The sequence below is a fragment of the Nipponia nippon genome, unplaced genomic scaffold (assembly GCF_047370975.1).
Source record: "Nipponia nippon isolate SJK-2023a ecotype South Korea unplaced genomic scaffold, ASM4737097v1 scaffold_5, whole genome shotgun sequence".
Taxonomy (NCBI): Eukaryota; Metazoa; Chordata; class Aves; order Pelecaniformes; family Threskiornithidae; genus Nipponia; species Nipponia nippon.
The window spans coordinates 36,599,419-36,623,337 of record NW_028262369.1 but is presented as its reverse complement, the minus strand read 5'-3'; the positions used below and the strand labels follow the sequence as shown (position 1 = coordinate 36,623,337).

The following is a 23,919-nucleotide window of genomic DNA, read 5'->3' as shown; positions in this document are numbered from 1 at the left end:
CTTCTCAGAACGGTTTCACAACCAGATTAAAGTGCAGCTGTGCCCTGCTTAAGTGACTCCATTAATCAAACAATTTATTTAATTAGATATATGTAGTCAGTTGTGGGGTGGGTTTTTTGTTTTGTTTTGGTTGGTTTTTTCCCTCTTGCCAAATAGTTACTGGGAAAACACCACAGAATAGCAGCACTACCATAATGGCTACTGAGGAGAAGACTAGAAGACTTCATATGAGTGTTTGACTGCTTGATACTACAGGTGGTGGAAAGCAGAAGGTGAAGCCTACTGCTCTCACATTAAAAAAAAAAAAAAAAAATCCTTTGGAAAATCAGAGGGGTCTACACTAGAACTCTGGTCTGTAGGTTTTAGGAGAAACTGATAAATTTATTTAACATACAGATACTTCAGAATTTATATTACTATTTATTTATATTCTTATGCTAAAATACCGTGAGATAGATATTTGTGAAATTGAGAGGTCTTCCAGAGTGGATAATCTGAGCTACAAAATCCTAACTAACTGAAGGCCAGAGGACTTTATAATAAAACTCTCCTTCCTGTAGCAGTCAAAAATCATGAGTTGATTTTTTTTTTTTTTTAATTTGGGTTCAAATTTTCCAACAGCTATTTGCCTGCTCTTGTGGCTTAAATAAGACACGATTCTGAAATACAGAACGTAGCATTCAATCCTGAATTGAGCAAAAGTGGTTGTAGTTTTAATAATTAATGTAATACTTTAGTACTAAAATCTTTGTTAAATCCTATCTTTAAGAAAATAAATTGGATAATGGGTGGTTTGACTCAAGACATTTGGAAGTTAGTCCTTTTGAGAGTTGCATAATTTTATCGTATTACTGATTTCCCATGAGTGTTGCACTTCCAGTAATAAATACAGCCTTGTCAGCTTTTTAGCTGACATTCACTCCTAGCATGTTACTGTTCTGCTTAATGTAATAACATCTGGAGCTGCAAAGAAGCAAACGGGAGAGCTAGAAAAAAATTGCTATCAAGAAGAGGTTTCTGATTACTCTTTCAGAGAATTGTTATCTAAGCACATGCATGAGCTTCAATTTAAAGAAAAACAGTATGCAAAACTGTAAGTAGGACTAAGATCATCATTACAGCTTGTCCAAGACAAAGCTTGCATCTTCCACTAACTATAGAAGAAGGTTAATGTCCATATGGCTTCCCTAATAAGAGAGTGAACAAAAACAGCTAGATAGGAAATAAGGTGAGATTATCTGCAATTTTGTTCATACTTCATAATAATATGGTAATTATACATTGGTAATTTATAGATAGGCATACTTATAATGACAAAAATATACTTCAGTAAATAGCTAAATAAAGGATTACTGTTGCTGCAGTTATACAGAAGATGTATTTTAATCATTTTCCAAAAATTAAATGCGTATGCCTGAAAATAAGAACAGGAAGTTATAGATTATAGTTTTATTTGCTTAGTGGGTATTTTGTTAATGAAAGAACATCAGCATACCAATGTGATGTTACACAATTCACTAATTTGCACTTTTAAAATCACTTAGCTTTGTTTTAGACACATTACTAGGTTAAACTGTGTGTTTAAGTAGGTGACTAATCTTACCGTAAGAGTGAGATTTTACAAGAAGTGAGGTGCAGTACCTCAGTAGCCTAGTATACAAATTCCACAACATTTATATAGGTGATGTCTTTTTTACAAGATAACTTCAAGAACATACATACAAACAAATGCTCTGAAATTCTGAGCTTCTATATACATTACAGAGCTTCTGAAGACTTCACAGATGTTAAAGTCATGTCATCCTCTTAAATTCCTGATTTTCTGGACTGGAGAATTAAAGCTGAATGAATCTTCTTCTGTGTCAGTTCCGCTCTCAGTGCTCGTAAATCAGATGCTGCCTGCTTTCTCATCTGCAGAAAAAACAGTAATTTAAGGAACTGCAATTTAAGGAAATTTTTTGGAGTTGACATGCATATGGGTTTATATAACTAAGACTGAATTTTATACAGGATGACTGAATACAGGATACATCTTTCATCTTTAAAATTTTACATGTCTAATTAGATAGCCTAGTTCTAGCACTGCTTTCTTCTGTACTTCTTTGCCTTGGTGTTTTTAAGAGACAACTGTGAAATTCATTGTTTTTCCACTCCTAGTTATACAATGGAGGAGGCATAACGAGTACATCCACCCTTGATTACCCAGTAAACAGGGGCATGGGCAATCTCTGTGATGTAGAGGACTCCTATTTCAAGCATTCAAAGCTGAAAAGCTACCCAATGTGAAGGACAGCCTGTACCATCATCTTCCTTCCAAAGAGAGCCACAGGCAGCACTGGTATGGAATATAGCAGATCAAGAAGACTGCCATCTGCTTGGAGAGTCATTCTCTTTTTTTTTTTCTTTATACCAGGTTTTTTTTTTCTTAGCCATGGTCTACTACTGATCAGTGCCTCACCAAGTGTGTTCCTTCAACTACCTTTAGAGTGAAACAGGAATCTTATGAAAGAGACTGTAAAGCTTCGCTTACATTAGTACCTTGAAAATCTAGAGTGCTTGAATGCCATACATTCAAAATCATCTCATAACCTAGTATTCTGGAGTAATTTGGCTAAAGTGATAAAGTTACAATGACAACTAACACCATAAAACTAACAGCATAAAACAAGAACTGTTTAGCGGAAGATCTAAGGTTTTTTACACATAGTAACATTTTGACTGTTTTAATTAAAAGGCAGAGTACCTTGATTTCTGTTATGAGTTTCATTTTTGTATCATCCAGCTTCCTCCTCAGCTGATCAAGTTCATGCTGCACTGTAGTAATGCGGATGATTGTGTAATTCTATATGAAACAACAACAACAACAACACTTTACGTGAAGCATTAGTGCATCTCTTCATTCATTGGGTGTTACTTCACCACTCAGAAACAACACTCTAAACTCTTTCCAACTCCCTTGCTTTCTTCCAGTCCTTAATGAGTGCTGGGCTGTCTCTGGTTTGTAAGCAGTCTGCTCTCCAAGAGAATGCAGCTCCCTTCAGCTGCCAGCCCTTCAGCTGGGTGCGGAGGTTCTTCCACTCCCTATTGTTTTGGGAAGTTAAGATCCAGATCAGATCTCCTGAGTAATAGCACATTGTTTTGCAATTATCTTTTATGGCTACTCCCCATTTATAATAAAAAGGCATACTTCAAATAATATTTTTTTTCTCTCACAGGCTTAGCATCACTCTGTCACAGTACATTTATTGATGAGATTGCTACACTCATGATGTTTAGTGCAAATAAATAAACTCCTGGTTATACAGCACATCATTTCAGTGGGTGCTAAAGACTAAAATTCATGTTTTCAAAATGTAGGTTCTGATACTCAGCTCGCACAAGTCAGCCATGAAGTCCCTTGAAGTCAGTAACGCTGAGGGGTGGGGGTGTATGTGGTAATCTCTTGATGTTCCAGGCCTTTAAGAATGCTATTAAAGTGCCAGCTAAAGCATACAAGGAGTCATTAAGTGGTATCAGTAGCCTCTCATCTCTGAGTTCCCACTGTAAGCTTCTCCCCACCCAGGGGTGTAGCTGCCTGTGTACAAGGGTCCAAGTCCCAGCTCTGACACCGCACAGCTGTGTAACCCTGGCTCAGACCACTGAGAAAGCAGGAAAGGTACACAGTCATGAACGAAACAAACAGGCAGGGCCGTCAGACTAGTTGAGGGCTACTCAGGAATCACCATATTGTTGGGTTGAGTCACCAGTGAGGACAAAGCTGGTGGAAGAGGGGAAACCACTGCCAGCGGGATCGGTTCCCCAGACCCCGACTCTTCCCGCCTGACTGATGCCTGCCTGGCCAGCACGTAGCTTACAAGGGGTGGAGAGCATACTTGTGCTTAGCCTAATAGCTCATTAAATCCTAGCTACCTTCTGTGTGTCCTAGCCAATAAATAACTGCTGTATGCATGTTAAGTTGTGCATATCCTTCACATAAGGCCTCTTTGTGCCTAGCCAGAGAGAGACCTAAAAAAACCTGATATCCCCCCAAAAAGGAGCAATAACATATCTGAACATAGCTAGTAACAGAATGTAATATCAACCCTATTAATATTTTTATACTGTAGATATTTATATTAAGATTGATAGCTCAAATAATACACATAGAATCATAGAATCATTTAGGTTGGAAAAGACCTTTAAGATCAGCAAGTCCAACCGTTAACCTAACTGCCATGTCCACCACTAAACCATGTCCCTAAGTACCATATCTTACCTGTCTTTTAAAGACCTCCTTTTAAATACACACTCTTAGATTGCATATACACTCTCCCACCTTTCAGATACAAGAAAGGGACATTTATTTTTCCTGGTCTAGGTTCAGATTTGCCAATAGACTTGCTTCCATTAACACATTCAGAAAATTAGCAGCTACAACTATTGGGAAGGGTGTTTCCCCCTTTTCTTTTACCTTTTCTTTTTTTAATTCTTTTCTGAACTTCTCATGATTTGACTCCAACAACATAACATGAGACTCAGTTGCACAATAGTTCAGGAGCAACCACTCCAAAAGCCTGAGAGACATTTCTTGTCCTCCAAACACAACTAGAATTCGGTACGTCTGTATGTGAAATTTGGGATGATGAGAACAATATAGAACTGAACAATTCATTAATCATACTGAACAAAAGGGGATCTTGTTACGAGAAGGTATTGTACAAACACAAAACAGAAAGAATCAAACGCTCAGACTCAAGCACTTCTTCAGTCTTTTTGAGAAGAATGGGCTGAAGTAATTCTATACCTCAGATCATTGAGGGATATTTGGCTGTTAAAGCTAGTTTACAAGTCATTGGTTGGTGATGAATTTGTTCCTTTAATTTATATTTTATACAAAAAACAGGCTGTGTAAAAAGAGAGGTTAAATAATACAAGCAAATACCTTGGAGTTTGCCATATTGTTTGGTTGTTTTCGGCTATCTCTGGCTTCCAATTGCACGAGTAGTTTCTGGTGGTAAAGCTCTACATCTTGTCGCAGTTTGTTTAAAGCATCCTCCAGAGAAACCGTAGCTTTCTTAGTTTCAAAGTACTTCTTTTTCCATTCCTCACGAACTATACCAGAAAACAGTGATTCTGTTTGGTCTTGTTCACCTTATCATAAGGTCTATTGAAGACAGTAACGACCAACTGATCTCACAAGATTCAGTTGGCCAATGCACACATTAAAACATGGCAGTACGTTTCTTTAAAAAAAGTAATTAGTGAAAATCTTCATTAAAATGGCATTCGCTATAAATGCAACTGAATTTTCACACAGTCACCTGCAACAAAAGGCTCTATCTGTCCACCGAGATGTAACACAAGGTCCAAAACCAAAATTTCATTCAGCCTGGCTGTTCTGCAGGTTTCAGCTGCACAATAAGTGCTCCAGACCTGTGAAGACTGCTATGGCCACTACAGTCTGAAGTCCACAGCTTTGCTGTAGCAGAACATTTAGCACAGTAGATTTATGCAAAATTTGAGCTCTGCAGGGCCAGAGTTTGAACAGCTTAGTTTTATACAGAATTCCCAAGATTATGGGAAACAGTTATTTACCTTTGCACTTAACTATGATTCCTCCTATGTTGTTAAGGTGCTACCAACAGCTGGCACATACATCTCCCCATATCTAGTGCAGCAGTCTTATGGCCACATACATCCACTAGTCTGCAAAGTGTCTTAAATGATTCCTTCTTTCAAGGCATATTTTAGGAAATCAGGACACCTGCTTCTCAGAAACTTACCAAAAAGAATCCAGCTGTTGGAGGACTACACAGTACATAACTGAGAGTGACTGTCAGCATGGCAATCTTAGGAGGATATTAAATACAGACTGTATCGCTGTTCCTACAGAATATGCTCTTCCCTTCATACCTTGTGAAGAAACATGTTTGCAAATGCACTTACTTATGAAACTCTACAGGTCTGATAAAAATAATTCAGAGGAAGAGACGCTTCTTAAAGAACCTGCAGAAGCTGTTTGATTTCTTGTGAAATAACCTTTCTTTTACCCAACTGGATAATACCATTTAAGACAGGAGCCATTTAGGGCTTATCTCAGCAGGGTAAATTAGCTTGCCTTGCAGCTCCATGCTACTACAGATTCACTGCTTCAAGTACCCAGGTTTGTTTTTTTTTCTTAATACAACTTCACCATGCTGCGGAGTGCAGTTGTAGCCATGCCCTTAGAGAATAGTTGGAAGAACTGGCTTGTCTTCTCCTTTCAAAAAAGCTACAAATAATAGTTGAGACTCGTAGTGATTTAGCTATATTTAAGTACAAAGAGAATGTTCTCAAAACATCAAAGTGATAAAACCTCACCTCTGTATAACTGGAATGTGACTTAGCGAGGATAGTTTAGGTATAAACTTGAAAATAATTTTACAAAGAAAATTTGGGTGGGATTTCAATGAGATTTTACCTTGTTAAAAAACAAGGTTTGTCAAGCTTGTCATGACAGGCTGGTAACTTCCATGCCATAAGCTGAATACCATTAGATAGAAGGAACATGAAGTATTACGCTGGCAATTTGACTAGAAGCCCTATAAACACAGTAAAAATCTCTGTAAGCACCAGCTAAAGGCAGGTTTAGAATATGTCAGCTGCCCTGGGCCTCAAACAGTGAAGTGGCCTGCAGTAGCTCTCTGGGCACTGTACGTACATGGGACACAACTTGAATGGTTTATAAACGCCAGGATATTTTTAGATTTATAAGACTGCCACAAAAAAGTGGAAGGAAACATTGCAACATTGAATCTTTCCAGCATGCTGTTATACAAATGAGCCTTCTCATAGCTATTGGTTAGCAAACTGCTCTCTCTGTAATTAAGCTCACCGACAACGAGACAAACATTTTCACATTGGTTTCAGTGTAATTTCTCAATCATTCCAAATTCCAAAATAAATTAAAAGTCTACCGTAGTATCTCCTCAGCTTATTTTGTTCCAGTAGCCCTTTAGCTTTTTTTATCAGTTCTTCTCTAGTTTTTTCCATGTGCCTTCTGTCTTTCTTCATTTGTTGCAATTGTTCTACCATCCTGTTTTCTAGAGATATTACAATTACATTTAGCAAGCATCTGGATACTGTAAGTAGGAAGGATCAATCAAGATTTTTGTAATACACCCATCATAAATCATGCCAAAAGCTCTGTCAGAACAGGCAGTAGAAATTCTTTTATTTTAATAAACCATCTCTAATTTTTCAAAATGGCTGGTGCATTAGAAAAAAGTGAGAAATCCAGCATGCATCCAGGCATTCATACACACACACAAACAAGTAAACACCCTTTTATATGCCTAGACAATGTATCACTAAAACTATATTTTCAAGACATACATACACTGCATAGACTCAAAACTCTTGCCACATGAAGCCAAAAAAGCCTCCAAAAGACTATTTCCTGCTCAAAATACTTTGCGATATAAACTGTAGCAAAATCTTGCCTTTAAACTCCAGCTGCTCATAGGCAGGATAGTATCTCAGACTTTCACTAGTCTGCAAATTGTTGCTCAATCACTTATCTTCTCACTATCTCCACCACAGCGGAGGATCCTCAGCAATACTACCAGGGGTTCTTTGCTACATTCGCACATGAGCCAGCAGTATTTCATCCAACCGACCTCCTTTTCTCTTTCCATCCCCAAGTCCAGGAGCTAGGTTTTCTAACACTGGGAACCTGCCATGCTCTATGAACAGCCCATGCAATTATAAATGCCTGGAATTTTCCACCCACAAATTACAACTTGTAACAATACTGTGAATGAATGTATGTACAAATCCTTTCATAAAGTAGGTATTTCTGTCTTTAACTATTCAGTCTTGATTAAATGTTTGCTCCCCTACAATTTCTTGGAATCATATACTCACTTTCTGCCTGAATTGCAGGAACCTGAGCTGGATTTACAGAAAGCGCCAGAAAAGGCGGACTAGGAGGCGAAATATATTCTTTTGGACAAGTAAGATGACTTTGCTTGTTTTGATCTGCCTAGAGAGTCAAAAGACACAACTCTAAGTACATAACTCATAATCCTGAATAGTTACATTAGACATATGCCCTGAAAGTGGCCTGAGTGAGTGGGAGGGCTGAATTTGAATTCTGCATATAAGCTTTTCTATTCTGTTACCAATACAAATGATTACTAAATTACAGACAGCTAGACCTCTGCAAATAAAATCAGAACACTGAACACTTACATTGCAGAAAACATATGGACAAAAATGTAGACTATTGCTAATTGTTCTTGTCCATGTCAATAACCCCACAAGTTACTGACACTCCCATGGAAGACTAGGAATAACGGACCTTAAAACTGCCATCCGGCTCATTGCTTGTGAAGTCTGGACTGCCCATTTCTAAACCAAAATTTATAATAGAACATTTTTGATTTCATTAGTATTTTCATAAGACTCCACTACAATCACTTCTGCACAAGAGCTCACAGATGACAGTTAATAGTGACAGCATGTGAGTCCTGTGTCTTCCTAAATATGTTCTTACTCTGATGTTATGACTACATCATACATATGATTTAAAGAATTTTATAGTTTTTCTTATCAGAAGTTTTGCTCGAGAGAAGACAGATTTATCCCACAGGAAATATGAAATTATAAAAATATCACCAATAAAACCAATACAATGTTAATATGACATTATAAAAATGTCACCAATAAAACCAATACAATGTTACTGTCAAGAAACTGTAAAAAAATTCAGCTAACATTAAAAAGACTGAGATAGTTATTGTATATGCAGTTCCTGTTAAATGATAACCAGAGGTATAACTTCTGATGATTTCACTGTTTAGAAATATAGTTGATTTTTCATTAGCAAATCTGCAAAGGACCAGTGCATGAATTAACTTTTCTTAATTACTCTCAAACCTGTATTTGAATATTTAATATTTCTAATGAGTTATCTGTCTTATAAAATTAGACTATTTATAGGTGGAGGACTATGTTTACTGCTCCAGATAACTAAGAATAAGTTACCTTGAAAAACACACCTGACTATCCAGTTTTTCACCAGGATCAGCTATAGACTCGCTAGTTCTGTATTGCTGCAAGCTAGAGATAAAATCAAAGAAGCAAGTGAAAATTCACGTATCAAAATGTTTTTTTCACCATTTTCTTTCATTTATTTGAAGCCTGTAAAATAAATTTATAGTTATGAATTAACACTAGCCATTATTTTATCAGAATCATCATTTACTAACCTTTGGGTTTTGTGCACATATTGTGGGGTTTGCTCTTTCATTGTTTTAGGAATTCCAGAATCCTGTGTTTTGTCTCTTCTTAGTCTGGTATCTTTTTGGTGGTCATTATTTTCCATGTTTGTAATGAGCAGTTTCATGCTTAGTTCTGTGACAGGATAATGATGATCAAAATATATAGATTATACTCACAAAATTCAAGCACTTTTGACTGTCAATGCCTGGACTTTCCAACCTGTATTAGAAATTCAGTGAATCAATCCAATAAATAACCTTACCTCTGGGGTGTGGAAATGTTGTGTGAATAACCGAGGAAAGAAATAAAGGTTAAAAAAATATTTTTGTTTTGAGAATTTGTATCTAACTACACTCTCCAGACAATATCCAAATTTTTGTTTTCTTATTCAAAGTACCAGATATTCAGAAAATCACTCTGACCAAGATCTATAAGATGCCCATACCTATGAAAAAATGAATATTGCCTCATTTAATAATTATTCATTAAAAATTTGCAACAGAATAAAGGTCGCCTTTTTTTACAGGAACTGTAAAATTCTACTCAAATTAAAACTTGTCTTTCAGAAGTATTTCCTCAAAACCAGTTTGTTATAATTTTGATATTAATATAACAGTGGTCATTCAAATCCAGTTTAAATGTGTCAATCAATCATTTCATTCTTGCTAATTCCTAAAAATTTAGGAACATTAAGAACACTAGAAAACTGTTCAGAGATTGAATGGCTCCCAGTATACATAAGACACCACATTTCAAAGTAGTAGTAGTTAATAGGTCTCTTCCAAACAACACTTTCTATTTTGGCACAGAACTGTTATGTAGTTTATGTGTGCCTTAAACCCCTCCATACTTTTGTACTGTTTTCACTCTAGACTGCTTAAAGAGTTCTCCCACCTCTCAGTTTTAGGAATGCCACTGTTCAATAGCATATAAATAAACATTATATAGGAGGGAGGGGAGGAAACACTTCCTCTTCAGTAGATATGTAGCCATGGATATGATGACAATGAAAGTTTAAGTGATGACTAAATGCTTTCCCTGATGTACTGATAACGAGATTTTTTTTATTTAAAATTTCTGTTGAATTATGGGATCATTATCCTCCAATCTTTACAGTAGCTGCTTAGTAATTTATTTTCATGTAAATAAGATTAGACAAGTGCCTCAACTATAGTGAAGTGTTTCCCTGTTTCAGTACATTGTGATAAAGAAGGACTCATCCAAAGTATAAACTATAGCTCTTTGAAAGATGTTATTGTTATTCAAATTAGACTGTTGTCCTGATAGCAATATTCCAACTCATGCTGTAACTTTAGATTTCTTAAAACTCAGCTTTACTCTGCCAACTTTCTAAAACGCATGCTTTAGCAAAAAGATGACAATGAACAGTAGTACCCTTTCGATATTTAATGTCATTTTTGGGTGTTTGGTTATACTGGCCTTGTTCATCACTGTGGTCTACAGGAAGAGTAAGAGCAGTTCCGTTGGCTTTGTCATTCCACTTAGGAGTATTATGCTCTTTTTGATTCTGACTGAGATGATTTTGCTGGGAAGTCGGTAATAGCACATCACTCTCTCCAGACTCCCAGTCTGCAGGATTTGAATTACTTGGTGCAAAGAGAGATCCACTGGATCCATTTTCATCTGCATAATAATTGATATTGGAAAAGAGAAATATTATTTTATTGTTAATGTTACCCATAATAGTTATTATTCTCCTTCATCATCCTCCTTCACTACATTGGTTAAACTTACTTTTTTCTCTAAACTGCATCTGTTTTCCTTGAATCCTGCTGTTATGGCCTTGCTCATGTTTTACGTGCAAAACTGGAACAGGTTCTTTCTCACCCCATTTCACAGGACTGTTCGCTTCCTGATTTTCTAGCTGATGACTGCTTTGTGTGCTTTCTAAAAATCGTTTGCTTTTTTCAGGTTTTTGTTGGGGAAGACTGGATAATCTTGATCCATTAGCTTCTGCATTAAAGTGATGTCTCTGTTGAGTCGATGATGATAATGGATAAACATCTTCAAAGTATTCCACTCCAGGTAATAAATATAATTCAGGATAAAGTGCCTAAAATACGCAGTATATTAATCAGACACAAAAGAGGAAATGTGCCATGTAAAAAGTTTCTGAAAATGATAGTTTAAAAGCCATACAATACATACATAAGGAGGAGCAAATGACTTCAGTTCCAGTTCTGTTTCTTGCTTTGCTTTCACCTTGGAAGATAAAGAATGGAAGCATAACCAATAAAATACTTTTTTACCAATAATGTTGCATATGACTTTATTTCTGTATTCTATCATCATCATCTTTATATACTACATTTTTCTTAACCAGCACTATCTTCTGTAATGGCCTGATGAGTAAGAGGGAATATAGAATACAATTCTACTTTCTGACATGGCACTGAAACTTTGTCTATTTTTCAAAATTTAAATCAGACCCACAAGAGTACATGGATGTACTGAATAAATTTCATTACCCTTTGCACTTTCTCTTGTGGTTCAAAGGACCTGATCCAACAGTCACAGCAGAAGAAAGTCTTTGACTGTCTTTACCAGAAGTTGCTTCAAGCTGAATCCGAATAGAAATGCTGAATCTCACATAATTTTCTCTATTTACCTGATACCCCACTGCAAAATATTTAATGTATATATAAAAAACCCTAGGACTCTCTTATGTCTTCTTGTATTTATTGTTTTGATATTCTTTGTGTGATATACACATTCAGATTTCAACAGTCGTCCTAAAAAAAAAGTCTAAGATTATCAATGTATATTTGAAAGATGTGCTCCAACAGAAAAAAAAAGAAATCTGAGCTTACATTTAAATAATGAAATTGAACTAAACATGGGACCAAATTCTGTTCTCAATAATGGCCAGGCAATGCCATTGATACACTGTTAAGAGACACAGGCTGTATGAAAGATAAGGAAGAGCAAATGAACACGGTTTTGGTTTATGTTTATTTTTCATTTAAAGACCCTTACTTGCAAGTAGGGTACAGCTGTTAGTACTGCTTACGTTGTTACTGTTATGAAACAGAATACTGGGGGGGAAAAAAACCACTCAACAAATATTTGATCATGGAGATGTAATTCAATGAGGTTACCATGACCCCAAACAACAAATAAACCAGTTAGTTGGTTTATTGCTTTACACTTTGTTATAAAGTTAAAGAACAAGCAAGAGTAAATACCCCAAATTAAAATTATATCTTTAATTTTTCGCTAAAGATCTTCACTTTTATCTACCAATATCTTTAATTCTCTATTAAAGTAAAATACTTTATTAAATTCCTGACATTCTAAAGGAGGCTGGAAAATTTCTCCATTTATCTCAGAACTATCAGTGGGGAAGAAAATATACTATCTTACTTATTATCAGGCAGTTAAAAACACCTCAATCCTTTGAAGACATATGCACGTTTTCAGATTCAGATTGTTTCATAGTCTTTAACTTTCTCTTCAGATTTTTCCACCTAGTTTTCGCATATTACTTAGTATTCATTCCACTCTTCCGTGTGGGTAATTTTAGTCATAACTCAACTACAAATGAAATAAAGAACAGCACCAAATTTCCAGCTTGCAATTAATTTCCAAATCCATGAGAAACAGAGGTGAAATGAGAAGTGAAAAAAAGTATTCTATACTTATGTACATCACTTAAGTCTTTGTGTATTACACGAACAAACTTTCAGTTGGACTGGTTTTCAAGTTTCTTTAATCTTAAGCTACAGTTTGTAAGATATAAATATATAGAGAATCAATGTGAGGAACAGTTATGAATCAGAGATGTACGTTTTTGATTACATAAATCTCATGCTGTATTACTGGACTAATTGTTGGAACACAAACGTACATCCAGAGGAGTTTTCATTCAGAGACTGATCTTTAAAGGCTTTTGGGCAGGTCACAGCAGGAACCATTAAGGAACTCTGACTTACGCAGCTTCCATTGCAAATTCTACAAGTGCTATATTCCCAACCATGTGCTGGTAATAATGACTTTAGGGAGATTTTTTTTTTTAATGCAACCAGATTTGTCATATTTAACCCACTGACTTATCAAAACTAGCATCTTTTCACTGCATGGCAACTAATTACATTTGATGCTTTAAAGGATGCTTCTAATATACCTGTCCAGCTGTGCCTTTGTATTTGAGGAAGTAGATGTGCTCTGGCAAGAGTTTATGCTCCAGCACATTTAAAAACAAATGCTAACAGTGGTCCTAAAGTTATCTCTGTTTTCTTGTGATATTATCTAATCTGCAGGAACGAAATCTGTGGTTTACATTATAAAGCAGAAGAGCACTGAAGAAAAAAAATATTAACTTACCACTGCTAGTTTTTTCCCAATGCATTTTAAAAATTTGAATTTATCTGCAACTGCAACTCCACCCAGGTACTCTCCAAGCTTCTCCCGTAGCACTCTTAATGTGATGTGAGGAGACACCCTAGAATGTTGTTATTCATTAATACATCTGTAAATCAAATAACGATGGCTAGTTAGTAAGAGGGGGAAGATGCTGCAATATACATGCTGGCTTGCATAAACAGAATGACCAAAAATGGGAACTATGTCCTAGAACTGAACCTAATTACATATAGGCCAGAGACTCTTACTGTGGTAGAGTCAGGACATCATTGTATCACGTTATGGTAGACTGTATTAGAAGGGCTGTCATAACATTAACTAGCAATATTCGTATTTTAGGAACCCCACACAAAGGGAGAATACGAAAGTAGCTTAAATTTGAAAACTACTTCTTCAGATGAATAGCAAAAACATTAGAAACTACACTCATGCATTTCCATATAGGTGACAAAGTTTCATGGGGCCGGTCCAGGACTGTAGAACATACCCCTTCAAGCACTAAGGGCTAGAGGAGACTTGATCACTGTCCACTTTAAGTAGCAGGCACATTCCTTTGATTTTGTCTTCTCCAACACAAATTTACAGTTGGGTGTGTGCATGTGTACATGCAAATGTATTTTAAATCAAAACCAAACACTTCAGTGTGAGTATTTCCACCACAGCTTGAGGATGAGAGAGCTGACGCACATATGAATTGCATCATTTAATGTACTACTGGAAACCATGCAAATATTAAAGTAATGAGCTCAGTATAAAAATCACTATAGAATAAAAAGCATCTCCACAGAATAAAACCAAATGTGCAAGAGGCACACGAAAGCTCTGCAGCACAACATAAGCAATTCTAATTGCTCCTATGCTGCCATATAAAATAAACCAGGAAACAAATTCAGGCCTGAGACTGTTTATCACCCATGCTGATTAAGTGTTAGTATACTACCTAGCATGATTTTGGCCCAGGCAGCTATCACTCTTCAAGCAATGCACAGACATAGCTTGGGGGATAGCACATACCATTCTCAGTAAACAGTATAGACAAGAACCTGCCATCCCTTCAATTTGGACAGGTCTTCAACATTAACCTGTCAGGGTTTGTTTGCACTTTCAAATAGCTCTATACACTTCATTTCACACCCTGCGTAGGTAAAAACACCCTCAGTTTCATCTCATAAACACAGTACTTCAGTGGCCTACACTTGTGTTATTTCAAACACCCTGTACTTAGAGGACCCTCCTCAAGATCATAAATCTGCCTTGGAGCACAGGCAGAGCAGCAGAGAAGACCAAAGTCTGCAGGGTGGACACATCTAGGCCACACTGCTTGATCCCTGTACATTTAGCTCCTGTTTATTTCTTCCCCAGCCATTTTTTGCCCACACTTGCTGCAGATATTAGCCCTCATGTCATTTATTTTACATGTGTAAAAAAACATCTGAAAGATGGATACATAATTCATTACAGGTCCTTCCAAGGTCTTATGTGAGAACAGAGGTGATCTATAATTCAAATCGCTCTCATTCACTATCATTTCTTCAAGCTGATGTCTCAGAGAAGATATGCCCCTTGAACAGTCTTCTGAAACCCAATAAATGCAAGCTCTTTCAGAGGCAATTCTAACACTGAACACCCTTCACTGATAATGCCCATCCAATCCAGCAAGGAAATCTAAATCTAAGGCATTTATGAACAGCAGGGAAAACATCTAAGTAACTACAACGTATCATGGGAGAAAATTATCTAGGTATACAGAACCTGAAATATAGGGCAGAAATTTATCTGAAAATTATTTGCCAGCACAGCTGCTAGGAACATATAATAATATATTTCTTACTTGCTGCCACTGGCTAGCAGAAGACTAGTCACATCAGAGTCATTTGCTTCAGGGTGTTTCTTTAAAAGTAATGCAAACTAGAGTTCAGTGCAGCCATCTCATCTAGAAATAACAAAACTATGGCTTCTGTGGTGAGGAATGAGGAATAAATAAAAGATCACAGAAGCTGAGAAATCAAGTTCATGGGAACAAGAACTCAGGGCCATAGACAATTACACACTTAATATTTTCCTCTAATTTCATCATTAATGGAAGTGGCCTGTACTTAGACCTAGGAATCCTTTGTTAAGATGACTCAGACATGGCTTAAGCTCTTTGGACTGAGAGAGCTCAGATTGTCATATCCCTGCTCCTGGGAACTGACAGGCTATCCTGTCTTAATCGAGCCACTCTGTCTTGAAGCTAGCCCATTGCCAAAAAGAATTCAAGATTTTGATAATCAGGTTCAAGGAGACAGAAAGAACATAAGACTGTGAATTTACAACATTGGATTGTCAAGCTGACTGGACAGTGCTATCAACAACATCCAAACAGCGCTAGTACCAGCAAGGCTGCTGTTCCTTCTCCTGGATTATAAGAAGAGAAGTTTTTTTGCAATATTTTTTTGTTTTTAAAGACAGCAATACACTGGCCGGGTGCTAGTTATTGCTAATGCTAATGTACTGCAGCATTGCATAGTACCCATAGAATAATTAGCAATTATTTAAGACTCATTAGCAAGCAACAAATACCCAGACGGATATAAACTCACTAAAAAAAATCAATGAGAATCCTAAATTAAGTTGATGCCTCAGAATTGAGCCTTAGTGAAATAAATTTACACTAGAGAACAGAGGGCAGTGACAGATGTCCAATCACATGAAATGATTTGAAGTTACCACTCCAGCTGTGTATTTTGCGCCTCTGCTGGAGACTAGAACAGCAAACAAAATTGATATATGCACTTATTTCCTCTGGTTTTGAGCAGCCTTTCAACAAAAGAAGCTGCGAGAATGAATACATTCTGCCCTACATGCTCATACCATGTCAATCTTTTCAGTCACACAGTATATTGTCTTAAGTGGACAATACAAGCCTAAATTTAAACTAGTTAAAACCCATATTCCCTGCACTTTAAGCTAAATTGACAGGTTTTCAACAGGAGCAGACAAGGTGCATGTAAAAGCTCCATTTCAACACACATCTTTACATTATTTGATTTTTCTACAACTTCTTACCACACTAGATACACACAGATTTTGTGAGCAAAGTGTTTAGGAGTATAAAACAAACTTTCAAAGTTATGAAAGATTAAAACTGCAGCTCTCTGTGCCAGGTTTGGGCCTAGGACTGGGAACCAGGGTACTCTTTCACCAAGTCCTCTAAACAGCTACCTGAGAGCACACATAGCACATGGTGTTGTGCACAACCCTTCAGAAATACTGCTGAAGAAGAAAGAAGATACGCTGGTGGTTGCATGGGCTGTAATGCTACCCCTTGAGAAACATGGCTTAAGCTCTTTGTTTGGACTGAGAGAGCTCAGATTGTCATACCCCTGCTCCTGAGAACTGACAGGCTATCCTGTCTTAATCAAGCCACTCTGTCTTGAAGCTAGCCCATTGCCAAAAAGAATTCCCGATTTTGATAATCAGGCTCAAGGAGACAGAAAGAACATAAGACTGTGAATTTACAACATAAATTATTCTGCAGAAATACTATCACTGCTCTGGAAGCGTGTTTCAATGGTCTACACCAAGGGCTGCAATGGAGCTAAGTCTGATACAGTCCAAATAAACGTAACGCTAGTCATGGGCACCACTTACCCTCCATAAATTATTAGAAAACAAGTCTTTTCTGACAGATGTAATTGTGCTCTTTAGAGCAACAGATGGACTAAATGACTGAAGGACAATGTAAAGGACCTAGGAACCATGGACATGATGCCTAAGACTATACTCACCTTATAAATCCGGCTGAGATGAATTTGCTAGTAAGAGCTACAGGAACTGTATTCAGCTTGAAGTTCCACACTTCTTCTGGGACATAAAACACATGAAGCTCCACCAACTAAATAAAGAACAGATGATCATAACTGTAGATATATTATAACCCTCTTCCTATACGCTTTGTTTTGCTTAGGTGGACTTTCAATTTCTGGAGGCAGGAATGGTTTCTTTGATGTTAGCACATGGACTAGAAGAGTGAGGCACTATCTGACAATGATGACTAGATAGTGAGAACAGCGATGAGTAGAGCAATTTGTGATTGAATGCCAGCTGACAGCATCAAAATAAGTCACATTAGAACAAGCTCAACAATGGAAATGAGAGAAAAGAGAGCCTGTGCTACTGCTGTACGTCACTGTGACAGCAATGGACAGAGCTTACCAAAAACTGTTGATACTCTGGAGTGTGTTATGGTTACAAGAATACTTCAGCTGAAATCCTACCTCTGTTCGTCTCATAAAAAGTGCAAAGCCCTGAAAGCTTGACCCAAACAGCACCACAAGTTGACCTTGCCAGCAAGAAAAAAAAATTCAAAATATTTCTGAGAGTTGTTAATAATATTAGCTACCTTGGAAGCACAGAAATGCTCCTTCAAATGTCTGCAAAAAGAATAACTAAGCCTGCTATGAGCAAGGTTCACTTAGATTGTGTTCAAACTTTTGCTAGCTGTGGGACTGTTAATGTCTAGGTCTTGATATTTTTAGTGAAAATCAGATGGTATTGACAAGGACAATACACTTCCCTATAACTAGAAGACATGCAAACAAGCTATATTAAATATTTCTGCAGTTGTTGGGTTACTAAATATAAACTAGAAAAGAATGCTTTCTATATATACATGTTAAAAGCACATTTTTTTCCTCTCAGGTCTCCTAGAAATGGTGCAGTGTCCCTTATTTTATTATTTTTTTTTATTTTTACTTGTGAAATCTAAAAAATCTTTATGGAAAAGTACAAAAACTCTTACCTGTGATGTTCGAGGTCTCAGACTGAACGACATGTTGGTCCCTGTATTTGATCACAGCAAATGCAAGGTGGGCTTTCTAATTTTCTTTTTGATTGAAACATTCTTTAAGAATGAGTTTCATGATAATCTGTTACGAGAGAAGTTACTCCACTAATGTCCTTTATTTTCATTTACTGTTCTTCCTTCCATTTATGAAAACAGAAGAGTTGTTTCTGTGCTGAGGGCAGAAAGCTTCCAGCTAACTGCAGACAAACAGACTCAACCACACCTTCTACACAAGTGAGTATCACCTAAGTAACTGGGGGAATGGCTAAATCACAGCCCTGCAGCTCCGAAAGATCTGCCCTGGAGTATTTCCTCTTAACATTTTCTCCTCTTTCATGAAAATAATATTGAGTTGTATATAATTTTCTATATAACTGTGCTGTTTTCCTAACAACACAGACCTAAATCCCCATAAAATGGGATTCTTGCAGGGTCTGAGTTTATCTCTGATAAAGGGACAACTATTGTGAAGTGCAGCCAAGCCACAGGCACGGCACACTGCGCCAGCCAACCGCAGTATTCCAAGGAAACCTGACTGTACCAAGCAACCATGTCAGAAAAATCCTTTCACAAGCTATAAACCACGGTTCTGCCTTAACCTTGTTATGACTTTCCTCAGTGCTCTCACTTGAAGGCTCTTCCAGCACCTCAGAGGTTACAAACCTCCTTCTGATTTTCAGCCTGCTGAAGGCCCTCGCTGTTCTCCTGATCATCTTCGCAGCTCTCCCTCGCACCCCTGCTATTTCTAATTCACCTTTTCTTGAGCGCAAGTGACCAGGCCTCCCAGATGACCTTGCCGGTCCCGCCCTGGCTCCGTGTGGTGAAATTAAGATTTCCTCATGTCAGCGGGAAGCACGTATGTAAAAGGGCCTGTGCCTTTACTTGCCTCTTCGCAATTGCACTGCAACGAGCTCTCACGAATGACCTGACTGGAACATCCCGTCCCTTCTCCACTTATTCCCAACCAAAGACGCAGCCGGTTACAGCACAAGTTCTTCCATTAGTCCCTGTATATATACAAGAAGCTGCACTTTGCGTTACATGTCGCCCGATGCCGTTATTCCAGGCTCCACGGTAATTCCTGGACACTTCACCCACCTCCTCTAGACCGTAGTCAAGACCCCAACATGCTGGCAAGCGCAAAGTCAGTAACTTCATTCATTGTATCTGAAAATAAGCTCCAAAGTAGTAACTGACTGGGTATTATCACCAAGATTTGCCATCTTGGTCTTACTATTGTCCTTCCTTTTAATTCACTTTATAGGTAAATGGAGGGGGGGATGACTTATCTCTGTGTTTCCAGGCCGTCCCCCCCTTCCCGGGCACACAGAGCTCGCAGGCAAACAGCCACGAACCGCAAGCACCAGTGACCGACCCTCAGCCCGGGCTCCCGCCCGTACCCCGGCGCCGGGGCCGCCCCCGCCAGCGGCCCCCCAGCGCCCCCCGCGGCGGCGGCGGCCCCGGGCGCGGCGGCGGTTGCGCAGGCGCCGCCGGGCCGGAGAGTTTGGGACGCGCCGGGAAGTTGGGGCTGGGTGTGCCGCCGCCTGCCGTGCCCGCCGCCGCTCCCATCATGTCGGGCTCCTCCAACGTGGCGGCCATGAAGAAGGTGGTGCAGCAGCTGCGCCTGGAGGCCAGCGTGACTCGCGTGAAGGTGAGAAGCGGAGCCGGGACGGGACGGGACGGGCCGAGGCGGACGCGCCGCCATTACACCGCCCCGGGGGCCGCGCCCCGCGGCGCTCCTCGGAGGCGGCCGGGCCGCCCGGCGGGGCAGGGGCCGGGCCGGGGCAGCCTGCTCTGACCTGCCCTGCCCCGCCCCGCCGACCCTCCTTGGCGGCGGCGCCCCGCTCCCGGGCTTTAGCCCTCGGGCTCCGTCGGGCCTCCCTGGCCGGGCCTCGCCCCGTGCGGCCGCGCAGCCGAGTCCCTTCCCGCTGCCGCCGCTTCCCCGGGGCTCGGCCCGTCTGGGGCCCGGCCCGGCCCGGCCCGGCCCGGCCCGCCGTGCCCTCTCGCCTCCCGCAGCCCCCCGGGGGCCGCTCTCCGGCCGAAGCGCTCCCCCGGGGGGATGGACGCGCCCCGCTCCCCCCTTTCATTTCCTTATTCTGGGGAGCGTCTTCTTCCACCGGGCTCTGGTGGAAAGGGCAGCGTGAGCCGGGGTTTGCCACAGGTTGCCCTGGCTGGCCTGGCCCTGACACTGAAATGGAGACTTCGCTGCAAGGCACAGAGTGCATTTAACTTGTGCGTTTTCGGGGTGGGACTGGGCCCTGTCAAATTAGAGAAACTCTGGGCAAGCTGCAAATACAAGATAGGAGTGAAGATGCTACTTTCTGAAACTTTGATCGTGCTTTTTTATGAGTTCAGAGTTACAGCAAGACAAAGAATTTTTTCACTGCTCTGTTTTTAGGCAGCTACAGCCTACCAAAAGACCCATACACTATCTCATGATAAGGATGGCTTCCCAAGGGAAGCTAAAATGCCAGTTCAGTTGAGTCGAGCATCTTAAACTATAGGCTGTATTTGTAAACAATTTATGCTAGAACAAGGATCTTCATATATTTAACAAAGTAATCTCCAAGATGTTGCTCATCTTTCACCCTTCAGGCTTAGAAGTTTAACATGAAAATTTTCCAAATTAATTCTAATATTGCGCAACTTCTTGTCTTTGAGAAACCAAAAAATGGCAATGAAACTGTTGTACAAAATGTACATAAGCTGTACTGCAGAATCATTTAGCAGTATTCTTTATACTTTTTGATGTAGTTACATCCTCAGTAAAGAGCGTTCAGTGAATTCTAATGCCAACTTTTATTATGACTAGGTTTCTCAGGCTGCAGCAGACTTGAAGCAATTCTGCCTGCAGAATGCACAACATGATCCCCTACTGACAGGAGTATCATCAAGTACAAATCCATTCAGACCCCAGAAAGTTTGTTCATTTTTGTAATTACGTGAACTACTCCGGTATCTTTCAGTGGTAAGTTCTTGAGTTACATTTCATAAAATGTTCTGTCATTAAAAATAGCTGGCTTTAAATAAGACTGCCTGCATTAAAAGTATTCAGAAGAGACATGAGACTTCTGCAGCTGGTGTTAGTCTGGATCCCCATTTTGGGCCCCTCCTCCCCTGTTCTGGTTGTAGCTCTGTGCTGGACACATGCTGTTCGTAAGTATTGTGAGTGGCATTTAGCTCTTGCAGATCTTTCTTACACCAGTTTCTGTTGCTGCAGCAAAGTAGCTGTGGGCCCAGCTACTACTGAGCTGCTCTTTGGACTAACCTGGCTATATAGTAATTCTGCTGTATCTGCCTTCTGTGTAAGGGTGTCATTTCCCTTTTCTCACGTAGGATTATTCGCCTGACAGCATGCATGGTGAATCCTGATTGTGGCAGATAAAGCAGACTTCAGTTCTTAAACTTTGAAAGAGCACTTCTGGAGATAGGTTACTGGTGGTCTCCAAGAAGAGCAGTGTCCCCTATAGGACACGCCTTCTAAGTCAAAAGAAAAAACTATGTAGTCCAAGAATTGTGTCAAGGCCCATACCCCCCTCAAATAAGCTACTACATGGGTAGCAGTTTAAATAATTAGAAACAGTTGAATACTCATTTGGATTTTCATTCCAAAACTTCTATAGGTTCATTAGCACTACTGCTGTCACTGTGAAGACTACTAATCTGGCATTCCTTGAAAATCCTGGTAATTAGATTTTAGACTAACCTATTTAGAAAGGTGAGTTTTAGATCCACAGTAGTCTCACCAGGACTCTGAGAGTCACAATAATTTGATATTTTGCCCACAGTAGATGCATGATCATTTTACTATGTCCCTCTTCCCCATTGCCCCTTGACTTGCATCTGCTGGAGGCAAGAGCATGTATATTATTTCAAAGCACCTGATACGCAGTTAACTATAGTTCACAATCCTTAGAAATCTCATAGCAAGCCTTAACCTTAAAGAATTCTGCTTTTGTAGCTGACCTATATCACCCAAAGAATTGTAGTTTGCTAGATTTAAGTTGTGTTACTTAAGCAGCTTTATAGAAAGGTGACCACAGTCAGACTGAGTTGCTAAATTGTTCTTTAAAATTGTTCTCCCCTCAAGCAGACTGTAGAAAGCTTCCAGAAAGTTTGTGTATAAACAAGGGGGTTCATGCTAGTAAAGACCAGCGTAGTAACAGTATAGAGGTTGATGCTTAACTATTTAACAAATAAAACCACTTCTCCCATTGTTTTGAGCAATGAATTACAGCAGTGTAACTGAAATGTGCTTTAGAGTTCTTGCAGCTTTTAAAGTTATTTCTATTGTGAATTTTATCAACTATTCTTATTTAAAAGATACTATTTTTGGACACCAACTTGTGTTCACACTACTGTAGCTTTAGCTTTAAGCAGTAATTCAAGGAAGAAATCACATCATCTGTAAGCATTATAGACTGATAACCTATAAAAGCCAAATAAACCGTACTTTAATCAGTGACACATACAGTTCCCCACTGAGCTTTGCCAAGGTCTACTAATTCCTGGGTGTGGATGTCAGGAAATAACATTTACTGTCTCTCACACGCGTGTACATACACGGGGCATAAACGGCTTAATGTTGTCTTTTTCTCAATTACAGCCCTTATCTTCCCCCTTTCCGATTTTGGAATGGAGCACTTGTTTCTGCTGATGTTACAGGCAAAAGTCATTAGAACAGCAGTTTTAGTTACACTACCTATATGGAAAATTTCTTTTCTTCACTACCTCTTGCAAGCACTTCCTCAAAATTGGCAATTTCTTAGTTGTAATCCTGGTGTTTTCACGATGAGCCAACAGAGTTCATGTTTGCAGTCAGCACCGCCTCTGTGAAGTGAAGAGGAAGTGTAATTCGTTAGTTACACAGACTCCCCTGCTTTTCAAAGGCAAAGGAGATGCCTGGTATTTCTGTAGGCACCAGGTGACTGGGAACAACTTTTTCTGTCCTTCCACTTAGCAATTTGGCTTCCAGGAGACACTAAGCTTCAGTTCTTTTGTAACAGCTTTGATTATCTTCTTGTACCCTCAGGGACAGCTTTGTGGTTTTAAAAGTTTATAAAATAAACTAATAGTTTTATAAAACAGCTGTGGAAAAAGAGGATTTTTTTTTTCCTAAATAGCTGTCCATGGCATACTCTGAATGTACATGTTCTTAGACATAGAGTTGCTTCATTTAGCACTGATACTTTACTAACTACATTTTGGTTTTGTTTTCCAGATCTTTTAGCATCTTTTCCTAGCTGCTGATGTGTGTATGGGCAGAGTGCCTCAAGGAGCGGCCTGGTTTGAAGTCTGTACAAAAGCTTAGCTTTAACGTGCCAAATCTAACTGTAAAATTGCTACTGTCGTCAAACCTCTTACCATCTACCTCTCCAAATGAACTGTATGCTAGTCACAATACTTCTGTTTCATAAGGGAATCAGTTTTATATGCCAAGCGAAAAATAAATGTGTCTTGACTTA

General features: G+C 39.1%; 2 protein-coding genes across 2 annotated transcripts; one reads left to right on the top strand and one right to left on the bottom strand.

The window, feature by feature from the left end:
• Positions 1–63: 63 nt before the first annotated feature.
• On the bottom strand, positions 64–18,747 carry SPATA1 (spermatogenesis associated 1). Its single transcript, XM_087733968.1, has 13 exons — positions 18,410–18,747; positions 17,397–17,503; positions 13,588–13,705; positions 11,413–11,466; positions 10,999–11,317; positions 10,639–10,887; positions 9,231–9,375; positions 9,021–9,081; positions 7,885–8,002; positions 6,936–7,061; positions 4,922–5,091; positions 2,744–2,842; positions 64–1,911 (listed from the first exon to the last, which is right to left on the bottom strand). Exons 1-13 carry the CDS (start codon positions 18,440–18,442, stop codon positions 1,807–1,809), a joined length of 1,704 nt encoding a protein of 567 aa, XP_087590094.1. The 5' UTR covers positions 18,443–18,747; the 3' UTR covers positions 64–1,806.
• A 1,182-nt stretch (positions 18,748–19,929) lies between these two features.
• On the top strand, positions 19,930–23,919 carry GNG5 (G protein subunit gamma 5). The gene is made up of 3 exons (XM_087733544.1): positions 19,930–20,105; positions 21,267–21,422; positions 23,676–23,919. The coding sequence occupies exons 1-2, from the start codon at positions 20,025–20,027 to the stop codon at positions 21,390–21,392; spliced, it is 207 nt and encodes a 68-aa protein (XP_087589670.1). The 5' UTR covers positions 19,930–20,024; the 3' UTR covers positions 21,393–21,422; positions 23,676–23,919.